The sequence below is a fragment of the Cyprinus carpio genome, chromosome A10 (genome assembly GCF_018340385.1).
Source record: "Cyprinus carpio isolate SPL01 chromosome A10, ASM1834038v1, whole genome shotgun sequence".
NCBI lineage: Eukaryota > Metazoa > Chordata > Actinopteri > Cypriniformes > Cyprinidae > Cyprinus > Cyprinus carpio.
Genome location: NC_056581.1, coordinates 5,479,361 through 5,503,081, shown reverse-complemented (window position 1 = coordinate 5,503,081; position 23,721 = coordinate 5,479,361). Strand labels below are relative to the sequence as shown.

General features: G+C 39.0%; 2 protein-coding genes across 3 annotated transcripts; one reads left to right on the top strand and one right to left on the bottom strand.

Moving 5' to 3' along the window:
- Positions 1 to 1,027: 1,027 nt before the first annotated feature.
- Positions 1,028 to 14,832, bottom strand: slc20a1b (solute carrier family 20 member 1b). 2 transcript variants are annotated; one of them, XM_042764855.1, is made up of 11 exons: positions 14,544 to 14,832; positions 12,690 to 13,429; positions 12,444 to 12,584; positions 12,234 to 12,319; positions 12,008 to 12,104; positions 7,713 to 7,832; positions 4,150 to 4,374; positions 3,507 to 4,056; positions 3,224 to 3,409; positions 3,036 to 3,120; positions 1,028 to 2,912 (listed from the first exon to the last, which is right to left on the bottom strand). In XM_042764855.1, exons 2-11 carry the CDS (start codon positions 13,030 to 13,032, stop codon positions 2,757 to 2,759), a joined length of 1,989 nt encoding a protein of 662 aa, XP_042620789.1. In that variant the 5' UTR covers positions 13,033 to 13,429; positions 14,544 to 14,832; the 3' UTR covers positions 1,028 to 2,756. The 2 variants fall into 2 exon arrangements, with proteins under 2 accessions (XP_042620789.1, XP_042620790.1); XM_042764856.1 differs by having other exon boundaries at positions 3,507 to 4,053; positions 14,544 to 14,830.
- A 1,584-nt stretch (positions 14,833 to 16,416) lies between these two features.
- Positions 16,417 to 23,367, top strand: LOC109097846 (stAR-related lipid transfer protein 7, mitochondrial-like). The gene is made up of 8 exons (XM_019111467.2): positions 16,417 to 17,365; positions 17,752 to 17,912; positions 18,076 to 18,125; positions 19,042 to 19,152; positions 19,521 to 19,603; positions 19,694 to 19,793; positions 19,879 to 19,963; positions 20,953 to 23,367. Exons 1-8 carry the CDS (start codon positions 16,935 to 16,937, stop codon positions 21,114 to 21,116), a joined length of 1,185 nt encoding a protein of 394 aa, XP_018967012.2. The 5' UTR covers positions 16,417 to 16,934; the 3' UTR covers positions 21,117 to 23,367.
- Positions 23,368 to 23,721: the final 354 nt, after the last annotated feature.

The window sequence follows — 23,721 nt, the reverse complement described above, 5'->3', positions numbered from 1 at the left end:
AATGCCAAATATACAAAAAAATAAATACAAATAATACTAATATATTTATTTGTTTTATATCAATGTGACCTTTCTTTCTAGAAGATTCTAGTGATGAAGAATATGGTGGATATTACAAAGGCATCTAACATCTTTAAACCTGAATGCCTTGTTTTATAAATCATATTGTACAATTTCTAACCTACTGTCTGTAGCACACAGACAAAAACATGTGTGACCTTTCACAGAATGTGATGGCAGCTTTTTTTTCTCTCTCTCAAATAAAGACTGTAAACACTGGCGGGTGTCCAGCGTTCATATAAATGCTAGGCTGCAGGTGGATGTACTAACAGATGATTACATGGCTTACAGTGTGAGTAGCAGAACAGATCTAGGACGGTTATCCAGGCCAGCGCCATCTACAGTCCTTGTGTACTCATTTGAGCTTTATTTATATCATCTGCATTGTCCCAGCTTATTTTTGGACCAGATGCATCATTGCCCGTCCCCAAATCCTACAACCTAATGAGAACAAACTGTTTTACTGCATATACTGTAGAGCAGGATTTATTGCGGTTTTACTGTATATAGAAAAAGACTCAAACTCTCAAGAAATTCTTTTGTAAGTGTTGAGGGAAATGTTGATAGTTTTGTCGCTAAATGCAAGTCTTGTCTGATACAAATATTTTAATGGTCAACATTTAAATATATAGTGTTTTGTCTGTTTAAAACAAACAAACAAAAAAAAATATTAAAATTAAATGTGTTATTTAGAATTATGGATCTACACACACACATAAAATATAGTCTAAATACTTTTAGGAGAAAAAAAATGCAGAGGAATCATTCACTACATATATACATATATACATATATATATATATATATATATATATATATATATATATATATATATATATATATATATATATGTGATGTATGCATGCCTACCTACCAGTCAAAGGTTTATAGTATTTCTTAAGTAATAAATAAATATGGCACACAAAATTATTACTTCTTTTGAAATTAAATAGGCAAAGACAAGTGATATTGAAAAAGACATTTATTCTTTTTATCCCCAAAGCCCAGTGGACAACAAAACGCTCCACCTTTTTCTCTTTGGATTAAAAAAAAAAAAAAAAAAAAAAGAGAGAGAGAGAGAACTTCCTTAAGGCAACTACAGCAAATGAGTTGTTCATAACCAAATAACCCCTCACAATTGGTGGCTTCACAGCAGTGCAGATGGAGCTACGTCTACCTTCAGTCCAAACCATCATTTAACACCCCGTCCCACACCTATCGTATACATAGGGTAAGTCATTTGTGTTGCTGTAGGGGTTACAATAGCAACCCATTGTAAAATATATACATAAACTGTCTTTGTATTGGTATGCATTCCTCAGAAGTACTGGGGAAGCAGGTCTATGAGAACCCTGGAGCAGATGAGTTACACCATTCCTCAAGTTTTACAGGAATGCTAATTGGAAGGAAACTTCACTCCCTTCATCAAGTTTAATTCACTGTTTCTGATGTCAAGCATCACAGCAAGGCATTACTGTTATACTCTAAAAGGGAAGAGAGGCTCATCGGTTGTTTTTAACTAAAAACAAATGATTGCCAAATTCATTTTGGCAGGGGGAAATTTTTAATAATTAACTTATGATCTATTAGCCCCTGGAGTAACTCTGGCCAGCATTACACTGGTTAAAGGAGTGTAACACTTCATCCTTATGCAACAACAACGACCTTTGGTGACAGAGTACAATGGGCCATAATCCACCGAATGGAGCTCAACTGTCTACAGCAAACATTTGGGGACACGCTACATTTAAGGGATATGCCAAGAGTATGCTAACTACAGCAGAGTGGTTCTGTGCTTTAAAGAAGCATGAATATTTGCGGTAGCTGCGGAGATGTTTAACTGCATCTCCAAGCACAGGTTGGTCCATTATAGTTGTTATTAGATGCTGGGCAAAACAGAGCAAATATGAACAGCTCAGTTACAGTGGTGTAAAACACCAAAGAAGAATTTGATATTCTGTAAACCACTCAAGAATATAAGACTAAAAGAATAACTTTTTAGTTTACCAAGAGGCCCATTTTGTAGTATAACCTACAAAAGAACTAAAAATAAAACAAGACATCTGGAAAAGGACACTGAAATTGTATTAAGGAACACGATGTGAGCAACCAATTTACTTCGCTAATCAACCCTCACAAGACTTCGCTAAAAATGTGGTTGTCATAAGGCTCTATTTGTGGCCAGCTCAGAGTTAGTCAGGCCTTCTTGAAAAAAGGGGAAAATTAAAGCATACCAAATGCATAAGGAAAAATTCCTTTTCTCCAAATTCTTTGCACCAAGACACTGCTTCTCTAAGAACTCAAATCTTAAGAACTGGAAAATCTATGTCAAATGAAGGCTAATACTGCATTTTAATTTACCTTAAAAAAAACCCCTTTAGTTCTGTACATGATTACAAAAAAAAGGTAATTTGACGTATATGTACAAGAGGGAATTAAATGGCAACCATTCTAATTTTGAAGACATTTTCTTCTTTGGCCTATGGTATGTGACCTGGTGCAGTGCATACAAGTCATGAATACAGGCTAAAAATGATCAGCCAAGAATCACAGGCTCTATCAAAGGGGCCTTTTTCATCCCTCACTCATCACGAGAATGACGGAGGGGAGAAAGTAGAGAAGGTTGAGATATACCGTCCACCTCTCTCTGGGGCTCTTGGTAAGCAGAGAGGGAAGCAGAGCAGACTTTCAAGGCTTCACAGAATGACATAGATGAACAGGGCCATGATGGCCGCGCTGATAAGGCCAGAAATCGGCACAGTGACAAACCAGGCCATGAAGATGTTCCTGAACAGTCGCCAGTCCACTGCCTTCTTGGAGCGCAGCCAACCAACAGCCACCACTGACCCGACCTGAAAGCAAAAAAATAAATAAAAATACACCCTCAACAACAAGTTGTAGTTAGCAATCTCATTCAAATAGCCTCTGTCTAGGACTTGATTTGCATTGGTTTGTTTTGCATACAGGCCTGTTACCTTGCAGTGAGTGGTAGAAACTGGAAGACCAATGTTGGAAGCAACCACAACAGTGACAGCTGAGGCGAGCTCAATGCTGAAACCACTGAAATTAAACAAAGTATCGTTTAGGGAAGTCTGCCGGTTGGGAGGTTGTGCTCTGTACAGCAGGTGCTGTCTGATGTGACAACATGGCTGTGTGTTTATACCTAGACGGGGTGATGGGGGTCAGGTCCTTGCCCATGGTTTGGATGACTCTGCGGCCCCAGACCCACAAACCGACACAGATACCCACTCCTCCATACAGCAGCAACCAGATTGGAGTTGGTGCACTAGATATAACTGACCCACTCTCATAGACCAGCCACAGGGCAACCAGGGGACCAATTGCATTACTGAAAACCAAAGATAAGTTAAATTGCTTGAAGTGCTTAAGAATACAAAGCATTTGTAAATCTATTTTGAGCACTGTGCAGTACAATGCTGCATTACCTGACATCATTTCCTCCGTGAGCAAAGGAGCCAAAGCAGGCAGTGAGAATTTGAAGGAACTGGAAGAGCATCGACACTTCAGGTCTGTCAGCATCGGCCCTATCCTCCTCCAAAGAACTACGGCTGCTCCCAGCATCATCGTCAGCAATCTCCAAAGCAACCTCACCATCACCGAGACCTTCAGGTGCACCATTCTCTGCCACTGCATTGCAGTAACTCGTGTAGCTGTCCATGCGGATGCGCTTTCTCTCCTGGGTGTTGGCTTTGTCCTTGTCTCCGTCTTCGGAAGCATGGAAGTCAGCTTCTTTGGGCCTGAAGTCTCCATGCATGCCAATGATGGCCATGGTGTAGGAGGTGTAGCTGTTGTTGCGGCGGATGGGACGTTCACCACCCTCCCCCATGCAGTCTCCCACTTTTGCCAGATGGAGTTTGTGGAGCAGGTCCTTGTAGAGGCCAGAGTCCTTGTGAACTGTGTGGTACTGAGAGTAACCATTACTAGGAGCGTGAGTGGGGCCAGTGGTGAAATGAACATGGGCCATCTTCGGAGCTGCTGAAAACAGAATCAAGTTACATTATCGAACTTCGACAAAAACAGTAAACGTGTGTCATGACTGGCATGGAATGTGAGGCTCTACAGACTTACCACTGCCCGTCTCTGACTCTTTGCAGTCCTTCTGATCTGCGTCATCTGAATCTCCAAAGTCAAAGGTGACCCTGCGCTCCTCAGAAAGAGGATGGGCCAAGGGGCTGAAATAGGGCATGGCACTGGACTCCTCAGGGACAGGTTTCAGGATGGGACTGTGAGCTTCATGCAGCTCCCTCTTCTCCATCAGAGGACTCTTAGAGGGACTGGAAGACTTTACTTCACCTGTGTATCAAATGAATTGGTCAGCTCCAAGCTTGCTAGCAAATTAAAAAATGGTAACAGACAAGTAATTAAATATGCACAAATTAAGCTGAAAAATCATCTATTTAATACTTTATACTATAATACAGGGGCTTTAAATCTTTTAGTTGCCACATACCCCCTAAGTATGATCATCCTCTCATACTGAATTAACATTACAAAATCACACATTTAAAATATTAATAAAAATTTATATCATTAAATCATACTAAAAACGGCCAAAAATGCAGAAGTTAGAAATTTATAACAATATCCACACAAAAATAAAACATATGTCAACAATTTAATAAATAAACACAAAAATACAACCATTCAAAAAAAAAATACATTGTATAAACACTAAATGAAGAACCCTAATTAGTTGAGTAAAGGTGAATCTGATCAATCATTTGTGACAAGTACAAAGGCTGGTAAGCACTTTACTCACTTGGCAGTTCACATGGCCATCACATGAGCGCTCGATTCTATAAACTTTCACAGGCAAACTCTGTTTGCTTAAATTGTCACTATAACCCTACATTTCAAGGACAGCATGACATAACTCGGGGTCCATCGTCCACTGATCTGCTCATAGGTGTCAAAGCACACGCATTCTATTTTTCTACGAGCCTGAGTTACTTCCCAGTCAACACCTCAGCTGGACCACGGCTATTCAACCAATTAGTGGATCTCTATGACCCAATCAGGCTGTCGATGCACTGCCACACTATACAGCTTTAGATCCAAAAAAAAAAAAAAAAAACACAAGATGAATAACAGACTGTGCTTGTTTAAAGCAGGTATTTCTTGAAAGTGCAGTTTGTGTTATATTTTGTGTTTTTGTCTTATGTGATTTGAGGATTATAAAACATGCTTGCCATTAAACTTCTGTTACTGTGAACTATAACTGAGATCACAGCTGTTAAGATACTTTTTACTACATTTCACAACTTTAAATGAAAATACCCTGTACTTTTCATGGCACGAACAAGGATAATTTAAACAAAAGAAAACCCCATAAAGAGTTGACAGAGCTTAATTTGTACTGAATCCAGAACATTCCTTTAAAGATTATATTGTCGTTCTAAGTGACTGATTAAAACTGCTGTTCACTGCCAGCATTTTTAATCTGCAGGGTATTATCCCCAATGAACACCTGGTGCTTGGCCTAAGGCAGTGGTCTCCAACCCTGCTCCTGGAGAGCTACCGTTATGGCATTATTTTACTGACAAATGTCGAGAGCTCATTATTGTAGCACGAAAGCACATTAATACAATGTGTGAGCGTGAATCTCTCCGCTCACGCGCAATATTCCTTTGCTCTCGCACAAAACCAGACACGCGCTCAGATACACTTAAAACGTATCTCTCCTCTTGCTCAAACTGTGCCCTGTGCACTCTCAAATCTCTCTGGGCTCATGCACTATAGATATTAATTCTTTTCGCACCTGAAATAAACGTTGTCAAAGGTTATCAACCAATCAGATTTCAAAGATGGATCTGTAATTTCTTTACAATTTAATACTACTTAGTCATAATATTAGAAATGAATTGGGCATTTGGATGATTTGTAAATAACCTTTAACAGTTTGGTCAAACCCTTCTGAACGATTTATCTAAACAAACAAAAAAAGCATATGATTCTAAAAATTCATGTGGTCATATAGGCCTACATATATTGTGTACTTGGATTGAAATATAAATATAACACTATTTTTTCATATTTTCCATAACATTACTACATTATATTCTATGGGATTAATGCATTTGCAGACACCGTAATTACATGTAACTGTCATATAACTGTATATTCACTGTTTTAGAGAAGAGTGCCATTGAATGTTTAGCTAATATTAAGTGGATTTTCATGATTAAAAAAAAAAAAAATCAGAACTGAAAACAAACACTGGATTTAAAAAAAAAAAAAAAAAAAAAAAATTTTAAGTTCCCAATAAATGTCCAAACAGCAATGATATTAGAGCATTTGTTATATCTTGCATAATTTACATCTATTTCTACATTTGATGTTGATTTGAGGAGTTGTTACTTATTATTGCCATCATACCAACTTAGAATTTATTGCAATGATTTTAATTTCAGTTGAGGTATCTATCTGACATATGACATAACATTGATGTTTTATATAGAAGTCTTTAGGGTCATAGGCTATATAATATGTTGTTTTTAGATAAATTGCTCAGAGACCAACCAGTTGGACAAAGGTCCATTTTTATGGTTTTAAAAGTGCTTTATAAATAAATAAACAAAGGTTATGTACAAATCATCCAAGCACCCAATTCCTGGCCATTTTTATAGGCTACATTTCATTAACATTGCTAAATTGTGTCAGTTGTGGACGTCTGATTGGTTAAAGCTTTATTTATAAAGTACCTTTTAAACAGTGTTTACAAAGTAGCCTATTTTACAGAGAGATGCATATGTGCATTTGCAGAAAAGATCAAAATACAAACATAAGAGATATAGTAAAACAAAGTAGCTACAATAACCAGTTTGTTAAAACAAAAATACAACAATTTAAAAAAAATCGGTTTTGAGACTACTTTTTAAAAAAGCAATGATATCCTTTGACAACGTTTAATTCAGATGCAAAAAGAATTAATATCTATAGCACATGAGCCCAGAGTGATTTGAGAGTGCACAGGACACAGTTTGAGCGAGAGGAGAGATACGTTTTAAGTGCGCGCACTCTCTCCGGGCGAGAACAGCGTGTATCTGAGAGCACGCATCCGGATTTGCGCTCTTGCATTGTATTAATGTGCTTTCGCGCTACAGTAATGTACTCTCGACATTTGTCAGTAAAATAACACAATAACGGTCCTACAGATTTCAGCTCCAACCCCAATCAAACACACCTGAACCAGCTAATCAAGATGTTCAGGGCTACTTGATAGATTACAGACATGCGTGTTGGAGCAGGGTTGGAGATTCCTGGCCTAAGGCTAATAAACCTTGCATGTCCACAGATTGCCGTCCAGACTTTTATTGGGTCTGGAGGAAAAAACTAAAAAAAAAAAAAAAAAAAAAAAAAAAAAAAAAAAAACACCAAGGTTGATGTATTGTTATATCTTCAAGTACAATGCAAAAAAAACATCTGTAATGGCCCTAACACAAACCCTTGAGGCACCCCACCCATTCATCTTTCTTTCATTAATCTATTTGGCAATGGTTATGATACCCAATTGTGCTCTGGAAATGACACTGTGCAACTGGATATGACTCATAGTGCTATTGCTAATGATAACATCGATTTTATGGTTTACATGGTTAGAATTAACACAAAGACTAAAGACAGATACTTACATTCGATCTTCTTCTTGAGCCTAGGGCAGACAGCAAACCAAACGATGATAGCAGTGACCACGGCCAAGCCAATTGAAATGAGCAGCACTCCCCACCAGGGCAGCTTATCGAAGCCCAGCACTGCAGTCCCATCGTTCACAGGGAAAAGGGACCAAGAGGGGTGCCGAGGGAAAGGAGAAGAAAGGAAAGGTGCTTTTGAGACAAAAGGGCAGCATGTGCTACCATCAACATAAACAGCATTAGGGAATGGACGGGGACATTTTGGATTCCAGGTTGTTAGTAATTGTGTTGGAGTTAAACAGTAATAAGACATAAGAAGTGGATTTACTGCATCCAAAAATAGCTTACCCTTTCCGAAGAAAAATCATATTCAGAGAAAAATACTTAGGCCACAGGCTGTCGTTTATCATTTTTAGTTAGAAAAATGCTGTGAGGAGCACTCTAAAAAAAATATATATAATACTTCCTCCACATGTTTAGAAGTCCATAGAAACACAAGCCAAAACTTCAACTGCAACCAAGTGTCAAATACCTTGGTCACATTCAAAATGCAAGCACAAGGCCTGTCCTCTTACATAACAATTCAGGTGAGATGTGAGTGTGAACAACAGCAGCAAAACATTGCAGTGACACAAGCCACTGTACCATATGGTCAGCAAGTGTGAGTACTTTAAAAGGCTATCGCGGCAAGATATCAGCACCCACCTCTTTGGGAGGACGGGTGGGGGAAAAAAAAGTGACCATTCCTGCAGAAAGGTTATATCTGAGCCAAGACTGCAGTGCTAGCTGCAGTGATGAAGAATGCACACTGCATGCTCAAGGAAGAGTGCTGGCTGAGCAAGTCAGCCATTTATGTACTCCCCATGGGGTCCAAAGCCACAGATAATGAAATGTGTCAACATAGGTTCACAAAACCAAAAAGAGGGTGAAAAAAGGTATTGTAAATTTGACTTTGACCAAATCTAATTGAAAAAAATGGCTGTAAAAAAATAAAGACAGGTTGAGAGATAAGAGGACAGGAAGCAATGGGGCATAAACTCCTGTGCATTGCCACATGCACGTATTACTACAGGATGCTGCAGGGCATGCCGTGCCACTGCGTGCTTTGAATTAGTTGCATAACCAATCTCAGGAGACAAGACACCAGGAATGTCTCACTCTTTCAGTAGAGCTCTGAGGTACACGAGGGAGGAACAGCTGAACTTTCCAAAACCCAAATGACTTGGCAGGATCTAAAGGGACAGAACAGGTGTGGCCAGAGGAGGTGAGGGGGTGAATGACTAGAAATAAGAGAAAGGTCTATGAATGGGGCCCAGTTATCAAGTATGGCAGTCTGGCACAGTTCCTGCTCAGTGTGAGAGAAAAGCAGCCCTGTGCATGCAAGATAGGCAGGGAACGCATTCATGCTTACATCAACGTAGTTTGACAAACACTCCTCCACAAAAGGGGAGCAGCCATACCACTCAGTGCCCAGTCATTGTAGACTGGGCACTGGTGTTTATGCCAATTATGCCATTTGTGATCTTTGACTGCTGCGCATTGTGAAAGTTCCAAGCATTTTTTGATAATTAACTGAGATCATGAAATAAACTTTTATGCCTTTGGGTAGCATAACAAACCATTCTACCTTTGTAGCACTACCAGAATGTTGCTTGGTGTCTGTTGAGACACACCAAGTTTTTTTTCCCTTGCCACCAAGTCTAGTAACCACAAATGAAGCTCACTTTAAACAAAAAGTTATTTTTGACACTGTAAACTGTTTTGAGTCATGCAGAATAAGTCTGGCCAAATATAAAAACATTCAGTTTCAAATCCACAAAGTCTTTATTGCTGCCTTTCATGTTTGTTTTGTATCCCCAGGGCAACCAAAACACCCCACTGTCTGTTTTTCCAAAGGGGAAGCAGACTGGAAAACAAGCATTGAAGTACTGGGGGCGGGAGGGTGTAGCCAACCATCATGGCCCTTATTGTTAAATTAGGAATATGAATAATACAAGTTAAAGCCAGAATACACTATAAAACTTAAAATCTGAAAGGATTTTAAAACACTAGGCATCAGACACCTGATGTTTCTGAATGGTTACAGAAAAATAAATAGGCATAATACAGTAACAGATGAGGTTCATACACTACCAGACTATCAAATCGTTGTGAACACAAACTAACACTGAAACATGTGCCTTGTTGCTAGGAGACACATGACAAATGAAAACAATGTATTCTAAAATCGGCTTAAAATATTAAACAACTTTGATCTCCACTGACTGGAGGGAATCTTAGTCTGAAGTCTGTGCAAATAATTTTTTTATATAGCAACTGTGCTTGCCCAGAATCTGTGGACTGGCTCTGACATTTGACAACTAGTACAGACTCTTCAAGATAGTAAATTGAGGCAAAAATCTGGGCAAAAGTCATGTCTTTAATCCAACCTTTAAGAGAAGTTATTTTGAAAACTAGTTGACTAACTAAGAGTAGAAATTAGAACAAACAAATAATTACTTGCCTACTTGGGTCTCAAATGCTGGAATCAGCTGACATTAAAAACAGAAAGAGAGCTTGTGTGTCATCTGTATTTTGAATGGGGAGAACTTTCCAGACACTGTGGTTGCTGAATGACCTTACGTCTGTGTGCTGCAACTGGGGGCAGGGATGGGTTATAGAACATAATTAACAAAGAGTTGAGAGGCAACATGTTTGGGAAAGGGGATTGTTAGGAGCGGATCCCTGACTTGATGTGCATATCACACCTATATATCACATGCCAAACTAGTTTGACTGGATTAAACTTCTTGCACAGTATGTGAGTTGGAATGTGTTGTCACCCTCATACTACACAAACGGTTAAAACAAAACCAGAAGAACAAGGTGTTCCAAGTACCAGCGCAAACACACTGCTTCAAGGAAAATCCACCTAGTTACATACTGACTGATATTTTACAGAGCATGTGTGCCTGCCTTCAGCTCCCTTCAGAAGACAAAGGAGGTTGATCAACAGTTCATGACATGCCACACGCCTCTCTCACCTAACCCCCACCCCCCCCCCCCCCCCCCCCCCCCCCACCAGGTTGGTGCCGGTATTGTCTTGTCCTGTCCTGGAAGACGCTCTGAATTAACTGAACCTGAGTCAACTGCTTTAAAACAGGCTGAGAGTGGGAGGAGTGAAGGGACTGTGCCTGCTGATCTGGTTCCTTTAAAGCTAATCCAACAGCAGATGACATGACGATGTCTCTAAGTGTGGCCAAAGATGCTTAAGTTAAGATGTCTCTAATATGGGAAACTACGTCGACCTGAATTGGTGTGGGAGATTGTGAGAGGATATATGTCCTTGTCCTGGTGCACTCAAACAACTCACATTATGTGTGTCAGCTGATGAATTTGGCTGAAGAGAAACGTCATTCTGATTGAGTCCCGAAGTGACACTGGAATGATTAAATGGGCTCTAGAGGACAGCCTTTTAATTTTGAGAAACTATTCATCTTTAAAGTCGTTAGAACTGTGCTCAGGGTGTCAGATGAAAACCACTACAAATTATCTGAATGGACAAAGAATTTAACATTAATAAGTCAAAAGGTTTTGTAACAATTCAACTTAATCTTACTCATTTATGTACTTGACTTAAGGAATTTATTCAAAAAAACTATTTTTTTCCATAACTAACTTGCATAACTATATACTGTCCAAATAACAACTTCCTCTGAAGCCCTACATGTTGCATTACGATGTCTAAGGCATAAGGTATGTGTGTTGCTATGTGAATGTGTGTGTGTTTGCTGCACCTTGCTGTGACTACGTAAAATGCGCCCACCTGGGAGTGCATGTGTGTACACACTCCGAGGGTGCATATTGCATCATACTCTGGCCTGAAGCCTTCATTTAATGGCCCAGGCCAGTTGACTTCTTGAATTGTTGAACCCTGTGGGTAAGAGAAAACAAAAAGGAGCAAAGGTTGCTCATTTAAAAGGGTTTCAAATTCAAAAGGCAAAAGTATTCAGAGCTCAACAGTTAACGGCACTCAAAAACGTGGTGCTTTCTCTACTGTGGCTGACGGTTCATTTTGTTGGGCATGAATTCTTTATTCCACTGTTTTTTTCTCTCCTATGATGAAGGAAAAACACTCTGATTGTCATGAATACAGGCACCACATGCCTGCGTCATGAGTGCTCCACTGAGTTCTCCGGAGCCCAATGGTTAAACACTGCTTTGCCTTAAGCACTCTAAACACAGTCTGGCAGAATCTGGGCATCTGGTTAGGGTGTTAATAGCCATGCAAAAGGCAGACATAGAGCAATACTTACTCGGTGCTCCAGTAAACATGATGGAGAACAGGTTGATTCCCATTGTAATAGCATAGAAGAATGGCAGGGCCCTCAGACCATTGGGCACGGGATTATCCTGCAAAGAACAAAGTACAGACTGTTAGCCAACACCCAGCTTTGGTGTAATTTTATTCCATAGCCTTTTCATTCTACATCCAAGTAATTAATTAAAACCAAGTTTGAAAGACAAGATCATTTTATTTACCTTTTGCAAGATGAATATGCGAACAAAGTAGAAAAGAACTGCGGACATGATGCCAGAGAGGACAGGTGAGAGGAACCAAGAAGCAACTGTAAGACAGCAAAGAACAACGATATGTAAAGAAACAAACACATCTCCAGTTTCTGGAGTAGCGTAATACTCGCACAAGTGCAACTACAAAATGAATCATCCTTGTGAATGCAGCTGACTCACCAATTCTAAGAATCTCCAGCCATTTGACGCCCTGCTGACCTTTGGCGACCAGTGAAAAGCCAATGGTAGCTCCCACAATGCAATGGGTCCCAGAAATAGGAAGCTTCAGAAAAGAGGCAAGCAACTGCCAAGCAGCAGAGCCAAGGGTAGTGAAAACATAAAACTTAGAGAAACCTTAATTTTACATATTAAAAAATGTATAATATATATAAAACATATGAGCATTAAGCTTCATAAACTACTTACCAAACATAGCGCTGACTGATCCAGCCATCAACACATGCTCTGAGCCATTGTACATTGTCACATCGATAATGCCTTTGCGGATGGTCTCGCTGACTTTGGCTCCAATCAGCACAGAGCCCAGCGTCTCAAATACAGTAGCAAGAATACAGGCCTGTCTAAGCGTAACTACACCTGACCCCACTGCTGTACCAAACGAGTTGGCGACATCATTAGCACCCACAGAAAAGGCCAGGATAAACGCTATGATGAACCCTACGATTAGGAGCCATAGATAATCCGACAGATGCACTTGAGCGGCAAGGGTGGTCAAAATCGTTACCGTGGCCAAAGTTGTCGACACCATTGTGTGTTGATGGTTTTCAAGTTATACAGGAAAAAAAATAACCTTCACAATCTTACAGGGAAGAGAACCAAATATGTATAAATAAATCAAGCAGCAGCACACTGGATATTTTGATCCCCAGATAATTGAGGTACTAGTGTTTCTAAATCAGTTTTCTGCCTCAGACCTACCTTCGCCCCTTCGCTAAACCAGCAAATCAAAGCAATCCAGACACCAGAGAAAGAATCTGCACTGCTCTAAACTGATACGTAACGTTAAGGGAGAGGGTGGAGTGAGGGCCTATTGCTATCCTCTGACTAGACTAGATCTGTTACAATTTGTTTTGGCTTGGGTAATTAGGCAGACAGAGTGGACATCCATTGTGCAACAGACACAGTTAGTGAATGGTAGCTCATTCCTGGAAAAAAAGAGAAAAAAAAAGAGAAAATGGGAAGGTTCCCGTGTTATGCAACAATTTCACTGCAGAGGAGCCAGAACTTGGACATAAGTCTATTACACACTAAAACATTTATTAGCAGTACTTTTTTTGCATACAGCGGAGCTGAAGGTCTAGAAAAATCTTTCACTGTACAAAAAAAGGGGGCGCACCGAGAACACAGAATGAATGCATGTATGATCATACAACAAAACTCATAACTGCTTATGCACGAATACAACCGATGGCTTATGACTACAATAATCAAGCCAACGCATTCAATTCACAATATGTACACTTAAAAAATAAATGAATAAATCAAATAAAAAAAAAAAAAACTTTAAAAAGTGATTAAAGTCAATCGGACCACTTTGTTTTACAAGCCAGGGAAGGCAGCACTTTGATTAATATTTTAAACTCTGACAACAGACACTAGTATTTAAATGAAGCCTTCGGCGTATTGGTGTCGTGTGGCTTTCCAGCACATTCCTGCAATGCACCCTTTATTGTCAAAGAAACGCAGAAAATCCATGATGAAATGCAGTTGACTGTCGCTCCAGGGCTGTTTGAGCCAGTTCTCCACGCTCGCGCACTTCCTCGCTAACGTTAGCTTGAGGAACAATATTACTCGAAAACAAACCTAAAAACGACCATTTTAAACAGCTACCATTCGCTGATATTAGTATTAAAATAAAATATCGCACTACTTCAGTGCAGAAATTTTGTAAGCCTCTTAGTTTAACAGGGCAATACCCATTTTACCTGCGCGCTTCGGCTCCGCACCACACGTGTCGTCATTCATTCACACCCGCTAACAGCTAATATAACGTTATAAATCAAAATGACTTAATTGAAACACCAAAATAACCCAAAAATAAAAATTTACACATAAAACAACATATATCAGTGGCACTGTGGTATTAATTAATCGGAAAGAGACCCTGGCGTTTTTTTCCAGGCGAGTCACCTGACAAAGCCACGAGCTCGCGCTCATTCTAACCGTTCAAATTAGCCAGCGGAAAAATATTGATAAGAAAGTAAGACAAATATCACTCACTGCCAACTAGAATAAGAGGGAAAAAAGGTTTTTACTCACCACTCAAACAAAATTGTCGATTTAGATATTTTTGACACTGCAGCCCGCCCAGTCAACTTCCCGTAGCCGCTTTCCGCGCGCGCGGGGTGATAGATAACAAACGCTCTCGCTTCTAACTAAGCACTAACGTCGGATAAATTAAATAACTTCAAACCTTAAGACTACAAACAAGATACTGCTGGTTGTTTTAAGTACTTGGATCAATGAAAAACTGGCAAAAAAAAAAAAAAAAAAACCCTGGTCTCAGCCGGCTTCAGTTGATGAGTTCCTCCCTGTCCAGGCAACACATATATCATCCGTCTGTGGGGGCGGGGCCGTCTTCAGCATATTGTGACGTCGAACCCCGCCCTCTTACCTTATTTGGCGATATCAGGAGTTTACCTAACCTGAAATCGGTAGAATCCAGGCATTTTAAATAGTAATTTAAGACTTTACACAGCACCTACCCTACAAACAATTCACTTCAGATGTTTACAGGTGCTTTAAAATAATGTTTTTGTAAAAAGTCATTGAGTTATTTTTTTTTTCATAATTTATTTGGTATTTATTTTCTCTGACGTGTAAGAAGTAAAATAAGATTTTAAATATAAAAAAGATTCAGAAAAAGAGCGCGGATATATATTCTCAAAAAAGTTCACAAATATCTAAATCGAGTCTGTTTCTTTAATACAGTCTCCTTATTATTCTAGAATGGGACAGAGTACAGTCATTGTGTATATATTAAGATAAAACTGAACTGTTCTCCTAAACCTAAATTCGTGTCTGTTGGTGATTATTAATGGTAACCTGTTCAGATTACAAAGGCGTCTCTTGTTTTCCGTATTTGCATCTCCTGTGACACTAATTTTATCCAGTTCCTCTCGTGGGTTATCGGAAGTCATGGGATAGTCTGAGATGAAGCTCAGGGAAGGTGACGCTGCAAACTGTGCTATTACTCCCCCACGTGGCCACAGCAAAAAGTTACTTAAATTGAATATTTCTCCCTTTCCTGGCTCAGGAGCACAGGATTTATGTACTTCAGATAGGGCATTTATCGCCCATGTGAAATAATAAAGACAGGAATTATTATTTGAATGGGTTCAATATATCTAGATAAATAGATAGACAGACAGACAGACAGACAGACTGATAGATAGATAGATAGATAGACACACAGACTGATAGATGATAGACAGACAGACAGACAGACAGACAGACAGATAGATAGATAGATAGATAGATAGATAGATAGATAGATAGATAGATAGATAGAAAAAAAAAAAAAAAAAAAAAAAGACAGACATAGATAGACAGATAGATAGACAGACAGACAGATAGATGGATGGATAGATAGACATAGATAGATAGATAGATAGATAGATAGATAGATAGATAGATAGATAGATAGATAGATAGATAGATAGATAGATAGATAGTGAAAACTTGAAGTTTAATAGACACATATAGACTGTCTATGCATGGATTTTAATAAATTAATTTATTCAATAATAAATTACTTAATAGTTTTGATTACTTTACTGTTACTCCAAAAATGTGATGAATAATGTGGTAATAATAAATAATTAGTAGGTGTACTTATCTACTTATCCTAATTCTGATGATGACTCTGCAGGGAAGAATAAGTGGCTCATTATTTCAGTTACAGCACGGACTAGACACGTGGTAACTCTGTTTAACCTTAAAGTTGTTGAGGACCTTTACCATTGGGTTGACTGAAGGTGAGTCATGTGAACATGCTGGTTGATCTAAGGGTGGCGACCAACGAAGACAGACAGCCATATTGCCCTATTAGAATGAGAGGTGCATCTTCAACGTATGAGACAGCCAATAGAAACTCGTAAAAACGGAGAAGGGCGTGGCCAATAGGCATGTTCGACGCAGCTCGCACTCCACCAGAGAAGTGTGAGGGCATGAAGCTAACGCATGAGGATAAAAGTAAGAATAATTTAAGGATAGGAATACGAAAATCAGTTTAGCCGTTTAAAACATTCGAGTTGTTGTCGTTAATGTAATCACAGTTTGTCGCATGTCACTGAATGTTGTCTAGCTAACGTTAGTCAGTTGATCTGTTATTGCAGTTGTTCGCAAATGTCGAACTGTTTATCTAGTAAACTACTTTGATAGCGTCTCATAATATAAGATGAGAATACAAACACATATAGATATATATTTTGCTCTCGTGCACTGCATTTTAGTTGTCCATTAAAACCTGTCGTTAAGTAAATTGCAAGATAATCGCTAGTGCATGTCAACTTGACATTGCGTTGCACTTGTCTCAGTGCCCTGAATACATGGGAACTAATCTGTACAGTAAATCTTTGTTTTTTAGCTAAGTAGTGCACTTCAGAGTTAAATCAAAGATATTATCGATTCGTAGTTCTAGAAACAAAGATGTTGCAGCAACGCCCTTTGTGCAGTATAGGGGCCAGAGCTGTCCGACTGCAGACCTTCAGCACTTTTAAACAAAGTGGTGCGATAGATAACAAATCGTGGCTGGGTGAGCGCGTGGGCCTGCTGCTGTCATGGCTCCAAAAAACAGGAAGGGGAACGAACAAGCTGGCCTGCGACGAAAACAAGAAGGCGAGACTATTGTCTATATTCGCCAACCATTGTAGTTTTGTGACGGGCCAGAGGCTGAGAAGGGCCCTTCAGATCCGAGAGCTGTACTCAAACCTGTACTCCGAGAGGAGCAGGTGGACACTCGTGGGCAACATATGGCGGCGCCTGCAGAGCAAACACGCCCACACTGGAAAACTCATAGCAGCACTGGCTGGGGTCTTCATGTGGGAAGACGAGAAGATTGAAGATGATGAGCTGAGAAGGTACTTCCCTCACTTCTGGACTGTTCATGTGGTGCTATTTGTAATTTTGTGAATAAGACACATAATGCACCCCATGATCTGATTGATATTCACACTGGTTAAGTGTCTACAGTCCAGCAGGCCTTACGCTTTGAAAAACAGAATGGTCATAGCATAGCCTTTCTATTAACCAATCAGAAATGCTCTCTAGCTTTCAGTCACTTTTCGTGTCCAGGTGTTATGACATCAGATTGGCTGTTATGGCTTTAGAGGGCGTGGTTTTGATGAGGGGCGAAGTAGTTTAGCCAAATGTTATTTGAACATGTTTGTAGCACATTTGGTATCATTTTATCTTCTTGTTTATGCATTGTTGTGGTTAAAGCAACTCGTCTGAACTTGTGCTTTAGGTGTGCATGGGAGCTGCAGGCACTGGAGTCGGTGAGAAGCCAGAATGTGAACGTAAAGACAGCTGTGCATGTGGATCCAGGCTGGGAGGTGGTCATGGAGAAGAAGAACTTCAGGGTTTGGAGGAGGCCTATCCAGGGTAGCCATCTTTTTGAATACAGAGGTATGATCTAAATGGTAAAACAACATATTTATTGTTTCATTAATTAGTAATAATCTTTGTACATTTATGTGCTATTTGAATGTGTTTGAAAAAACACATGGGCCAACTGTTTGTCCAATCCTATTCAAACATCAGATTTACATGTTTGGATCTCTTGTTACAGTGTTTGGTTCATATACAGACGTCACTCCCCGGCAGTTCTTCAATGTTCAGGTACTAAATAATTTAATTAATATTAGCTGCTTAAGTTTTACTTTGCAATTTCAGCAAGACAAAGTAAAACGAGTTGTATGATGTACCGTTTGTGTTGGGTGATGGTCGGCTCAAGCTTCTATAGTGTTACATGCAGGGTTGCCAACTTTGGTTACCTGGCTGGAGTGAGATTTTGATGACGTGGCCTGAACCAGTCACAGATCTTGAGGATGCAACCATTCATTTTTAATTTCATCTTAACACTGAATGTTAATTTTGTACAAGAAACTTTTCAATACTCAGTTGTATGCTGTTTACCTAATATTACTTGAGGAGTATAATAAGTAAAAAAGCAAGCAGAATCACTAAATTGTAGATAATGAAGAAAAATAAAAAGTTTTAACAGGTCAGCAGGCACACATTTACTCCTCTGAACACATGAATAACATGCTACTCTCATTATTTTTCCTGTAAATGTAAGGGACTCTTATAAGATTCCAGTTACTGTTCCTAAAAAACACTCTTTTTGACATAAATTTCATGTTCAACAACAAATATGTAATGAAAACCACAATATTTTAATCTAAATGACTGCAGTAATGTTTCTGTTGCGCTCCACCTGTTTGAAAATATGCTTGTGACTCGTAACGTTAAAAAGAACATAAGAGTAACATGTAAGTTATGCGCTGGAGAAAGCATCATTCAAGTGCATTTTGTGTTGTCTTGTTATTTGGTGTGTATGATTTAGTGTGGTGGCACACAGCACGTGTTTCTCACACTAGATGCGAGAGTTGGCAACCCTGTTACCTGTTTCAGGCGTCACCTGTCTTCCGCTCTGTTTGTTAAAGATGTTATATCTTGCTGTGTGTGGTTGGTATCTGCTGTTGGTATTTGAATGTTATATTTAGACTCTTCCAAATATTTCCCTATGCTCCAGTTGGACACAGAGTACAGAAAGAAGTGGGACGCGCTGGTTATCAAACTGGAAGTGGTGGACAGGGACGTCAACACGGGCACCGAGGTCGTTCATTGGGCCACACATTTTCCAGTAAGCTCTGAATCAAGTTCTCCACTGCCTGCTGTCATAACATGAAAACATCCGTGTGATTTTTGCATTGGGCAGTTAAAGGGCCAAGTCGAATTAACAGAAGTGTAATCTAGTACTAGCTGACTGAAGATTTAAAAGCTTTTAAGCTTAATCTTCTTTCTGTCATCAATCCACCATGCTGGATTCATTTGCATTGTTAAAGAATTGCTTTATTAAGACGTTACAAAACTTCGAAATCCTAATAGGTTGACATTAAGCATGCAAAACGATTGGCTTAAAAATCCAAGTAAAGAGTATATGTTGATTCTTAACAGCTACTGTATTATATTCCCCATTAATATTATAATTTGTTGGCCTTTCCTGTGCAGTATCCCATGTACTCCAGAGACTATGTCTATGTGCGCCGATATCACGTTGATGTGGAGAACAACTTAATGATCTTAGTCTCCAGGTAACTGTTGTTGCCATTTCATAGGAATTATTTAGTGACATTTTAATTAGTGTGTCCTTTATGTTAAGTGTGCTTGTGTTCTCTGTTCAGAGCCATCAAACACCCTAGTGTCCCAGAGATCCAGGAGTTCGTCCGAGTTCACTCTTACCAGTCCAAGATGGTCATCCGCCCACACCGGTCATTTGACGAGGTGAGAATAAGGAATCTCCTGTGTGTCAGTCTGTCTGCGATTGGTCTTAGTTTGCAGTCCTAAGCTAGTTATCTTGTCTCAACAGAATGGCTTTGATTACCTGCTGACTTACAGCGATGATCCCCAGACGGTCTTCCCTCGATATTGCGTCAGCTGGATGGTGTCTAGTGGTGAGCCATCTGTTATGTGCAGTCATACTTTTATTTTTAATATGCGCTGCAATTTGGACATTAAATCCAGTATCTTTTTTTTCACACCTGGCAGTGCTGGGGGAATTGAGAGATTTACAGGACATAAATATAAAGGACACATAAAATTGATTAAAAGAATTCTGGAAAAATGTATCGTCAGGGTTCCCACGTGTCCTGGAAAACCTGGAAAATTGATGACTGATATTCCAGTCCTGGAAAACATGGAAATTAAGAGAAAATGTCAAATGTCCTGGAAATTTTATTTTTATTTTATTGAATTTTCCTTTAGCCAAGAAGAAACAGTTTACCACTGGCCCGATAAAAAATTATGTTAGAAAACGTTCAAATGGCCATAAATCAGAACCGGCCTGTTTCTGCTCTAAACGCGCAAACGGCAACCAGCTCTTTTGTTTTATTTCAGCTGATCTCTGTTCCGGACTTGTACACAAATTGTATTGCTAACACTTTCCAAATTGTAATTTGTGTGGAAATATGAGGTCTGTAAATGGGATGTTAACAAAGGCCAGAGACGCTGAGGACAAATGCAAAGAGGGGAAATACTGTAGTTGGCAGAGCAAACTCACTGTTCATGATGCGCAAAATATTGGAAGAAAATCCTTAATATTTAATTAGGGATGGGGGTCTATAAAAATTTTTTCAGAAAAGTTTACATGGTGTTTCCTTTTCATCTCTCCTCTCTATAATGCATACTAGAGTGGTGTGTGAATAAAGGCCTCCTGCAGCGAATCGATGCGTTTTTGTAAGAAAAATATCCATATTTAAAATTTTATAAACTGTCATCTCGCTAACTGTCGTACTTGCGTTCATTCGGGGTGGATGGCGTAGGACGTAGGCATATCGCATGCGAACACAGAAGCAGAGAGGAGAGAACAAAACAAAACACCTTCCTGCAGCGGCTGTTTCTTGACACCTGTTTGCAAAGATTTCACTTCCTCTCTATCTCACAGGCATGCCAGACTTCCTGGAGAAGCTTCACACCGCTGCTCTCAGAGCTAAAAACATGGACGTCGGAATCCAAGACTACGTCAATGTCATAAAACCTACCCAACCCACCCAAGAACGACTAGCTGATAATGCTCACACTGGTGGCCCGAGTCAGATCTACGCCTGAGCGACTGAACACAGCGATTGATGTACTCCTGAAAAATGACCTGGAACAGAACATTTTTTCACTTATGGGGTCATTAATTGAAACCACAAAGAAATTCAAACCAACTATTCCCAAAATTCATCTATGCCAGTCCTGCAGTAGCTGTCATACTGATCGCTCACACCCCCATTTCATGTGCTGTTAGTTTGCTTCCTCTTTCTGTAGGGTGCATCTAAACCAAACCGCTGAGATGAGCCAAAATAACGGCGTTTATTAATTGTAGATTCTCCTGCCAAATCACTCCGCATTTAAATCATCAGAATCAATCATGCTGTTCAGATGCTGAAAAACAACAGAAGCATGCACACGCCCTACCAGCTTCAACTTCAGGAAGTCGCTTGTGCACAAAGCCACTTTTTTTTTTCCACTGTGGTTCTTTTTTCCAGTTTATACTGTGATGAGCTACTCTCAGCTGAACCAGATCGAGTCACCATCGTCCTCATTTACCGTGTGAATGTTCACTGCCAGTAAAACCCAAACAGCCTTCACAGGATCACCAAAACCTCTGGAAACACGAGAGAGGTGTGTCTTATGCCAACCGCAACATCCTCATGATCAGGCTCAGCTTTCTCCTGCACTCTAGAGGGCTGTTTGAAGTATAAAACATCTTTTCTACTCTGAACTCCAGCAAATGAGGACACTGTGACTCGATGTTGTAATGAATGTGGAAGGACAGTGTGCAAGTCTGCATACAAACTCACTGCAGGATGTATTTTGTGCAAGTGCAAAGAATTAGGGGTGTTTTTTTGTGATCGGGAATCCACTCTAATGGGATTGTCTGTGTTATACATGTTTACTTAAAAAAAAAAAAAAAAAAAAAAATTGGTGCAGTCAAACTTAGCTTGTTGATGCAGATTACACTGATTTTGATCAACCTGCAGACATAAATCTAGATTATTGTCCTGTTTTGGTTTCCGTCCAATCGTTTGACCTTTATTTCATACTGATGTATGTAGTGACACCGGTGAAGTTCTACATACAGTAGCACTACAGTTTACTGTGTGGAGAATACCTATGTAAATCATCTGAGGAAAGGTATACGCATCTTGTTGTGTCCGTTTTATCTTTATGGCCTTTGCAGAGGAACATTTAAAATGAAAGCAGATATTACGAATCCTATGGTCAGATTTTATTTGGTGGATGTGCAAATATATACTCTCGTATGACATCCAGATGTCCTCTGTTTGAATGAGGTTTGCACTTGATAATGGTATGACATTTTTTGTTACATGAGTGGTAACTAAATAGCATATTTTCAAAGGAATTATGTTGCATTTGAAATGTGAATGGTCCCAAAGACGCACTGTTGAGTTAGTTGATTATGACATTCATATAATCAAGCATGTGACTTTCAGTTTTGAATATCTGCTCTTTACTGAAGGTGCAATAAACCTCAGCGTCTTGTTCACTGTTGTTCCATATGAAATTAATTCCCTCTTTTTTTATGTCCTTGTTTCTTTAATTTAGTCAGAATACCCATGTCGCACCGTTCTGTTAGGGATCATCATAAAAAGACATGGCCTAAATATATTTGTGTAAGTTTAACATTTAGATAGAACTGCCCTGTTTACATCCCAGTGTGTTTAAGGGAAAAAAGACAGATAAAATAGTTCATTATTTATTTATTTTTTTTAAGGAAAAAAAAAATGTAAAGGTGGTGATGATCATTTTCTATGATTTTGCTTCATGTTTAAATAAAACTGTTGTTCACAGTGGTCAGTCAAAAGTTTTCAGAAGGTTGTCTTTTATGAAATATTCCAAATTTATAGATGATACACTCTATTGACATCATTAACCACAGAAAATATTTTTGATTTGTACATTAGATTGGAAAAAGGTTTTTTTGTAAGTTTTTTTTTTACTGAGGTACAATTTGAAATTATGTACTGCGCTAATATTGCATAACGACAATTTTTTTTTTTTTTAGTCATTAATACAAATATCCTAGTGTCATGTCTAATTCCGTTTCCCAAAAATAATAATTTATTTCCACGGAAATTACATTAGTCCACTCATCCTGAATATGGTTGTTGAGCACAATGCTTTCTGCCATTTCATCTAAACATCATTCTGAAAACTCAGAAATTCACTAGTATTCAAATTCAAAAGTGCATTTTCTTCCGCTTATGGTTTGAGCTTGAGTTTGTTTTTTGCTCTAATGTGAAAATTATCCACCTTATTCATTAATTGACAATAAAATAATTTGGAATCATTTCTGAGTCTTGTTTCATTTTTATTAATGTAGGTATAGTATTGAAGACTGTGACCTTCAAAAACAGGGCAGTAAATCTGATGTTTTAATAGCTTTTAATCATCATATGCAGCCACTTCTGGGAACAACAGAATAAAGTCCAATAACATTCTTCATAGATAGACTGCATTTATTTAATAGTCTTGATATGTATTGATGTTTGCTATTATCAGTATTATCATTGCTCATATTGAAGGTTAGTGATCTAAATAAACCTCTAACCTAAAGCCTCGGTTACACCCTAGCATTGTGTCGGTGAGCTTTGCACAAGCAAACACCATTGACGTTCTCGTTTAAAAGTAAATTTAAAAGTCA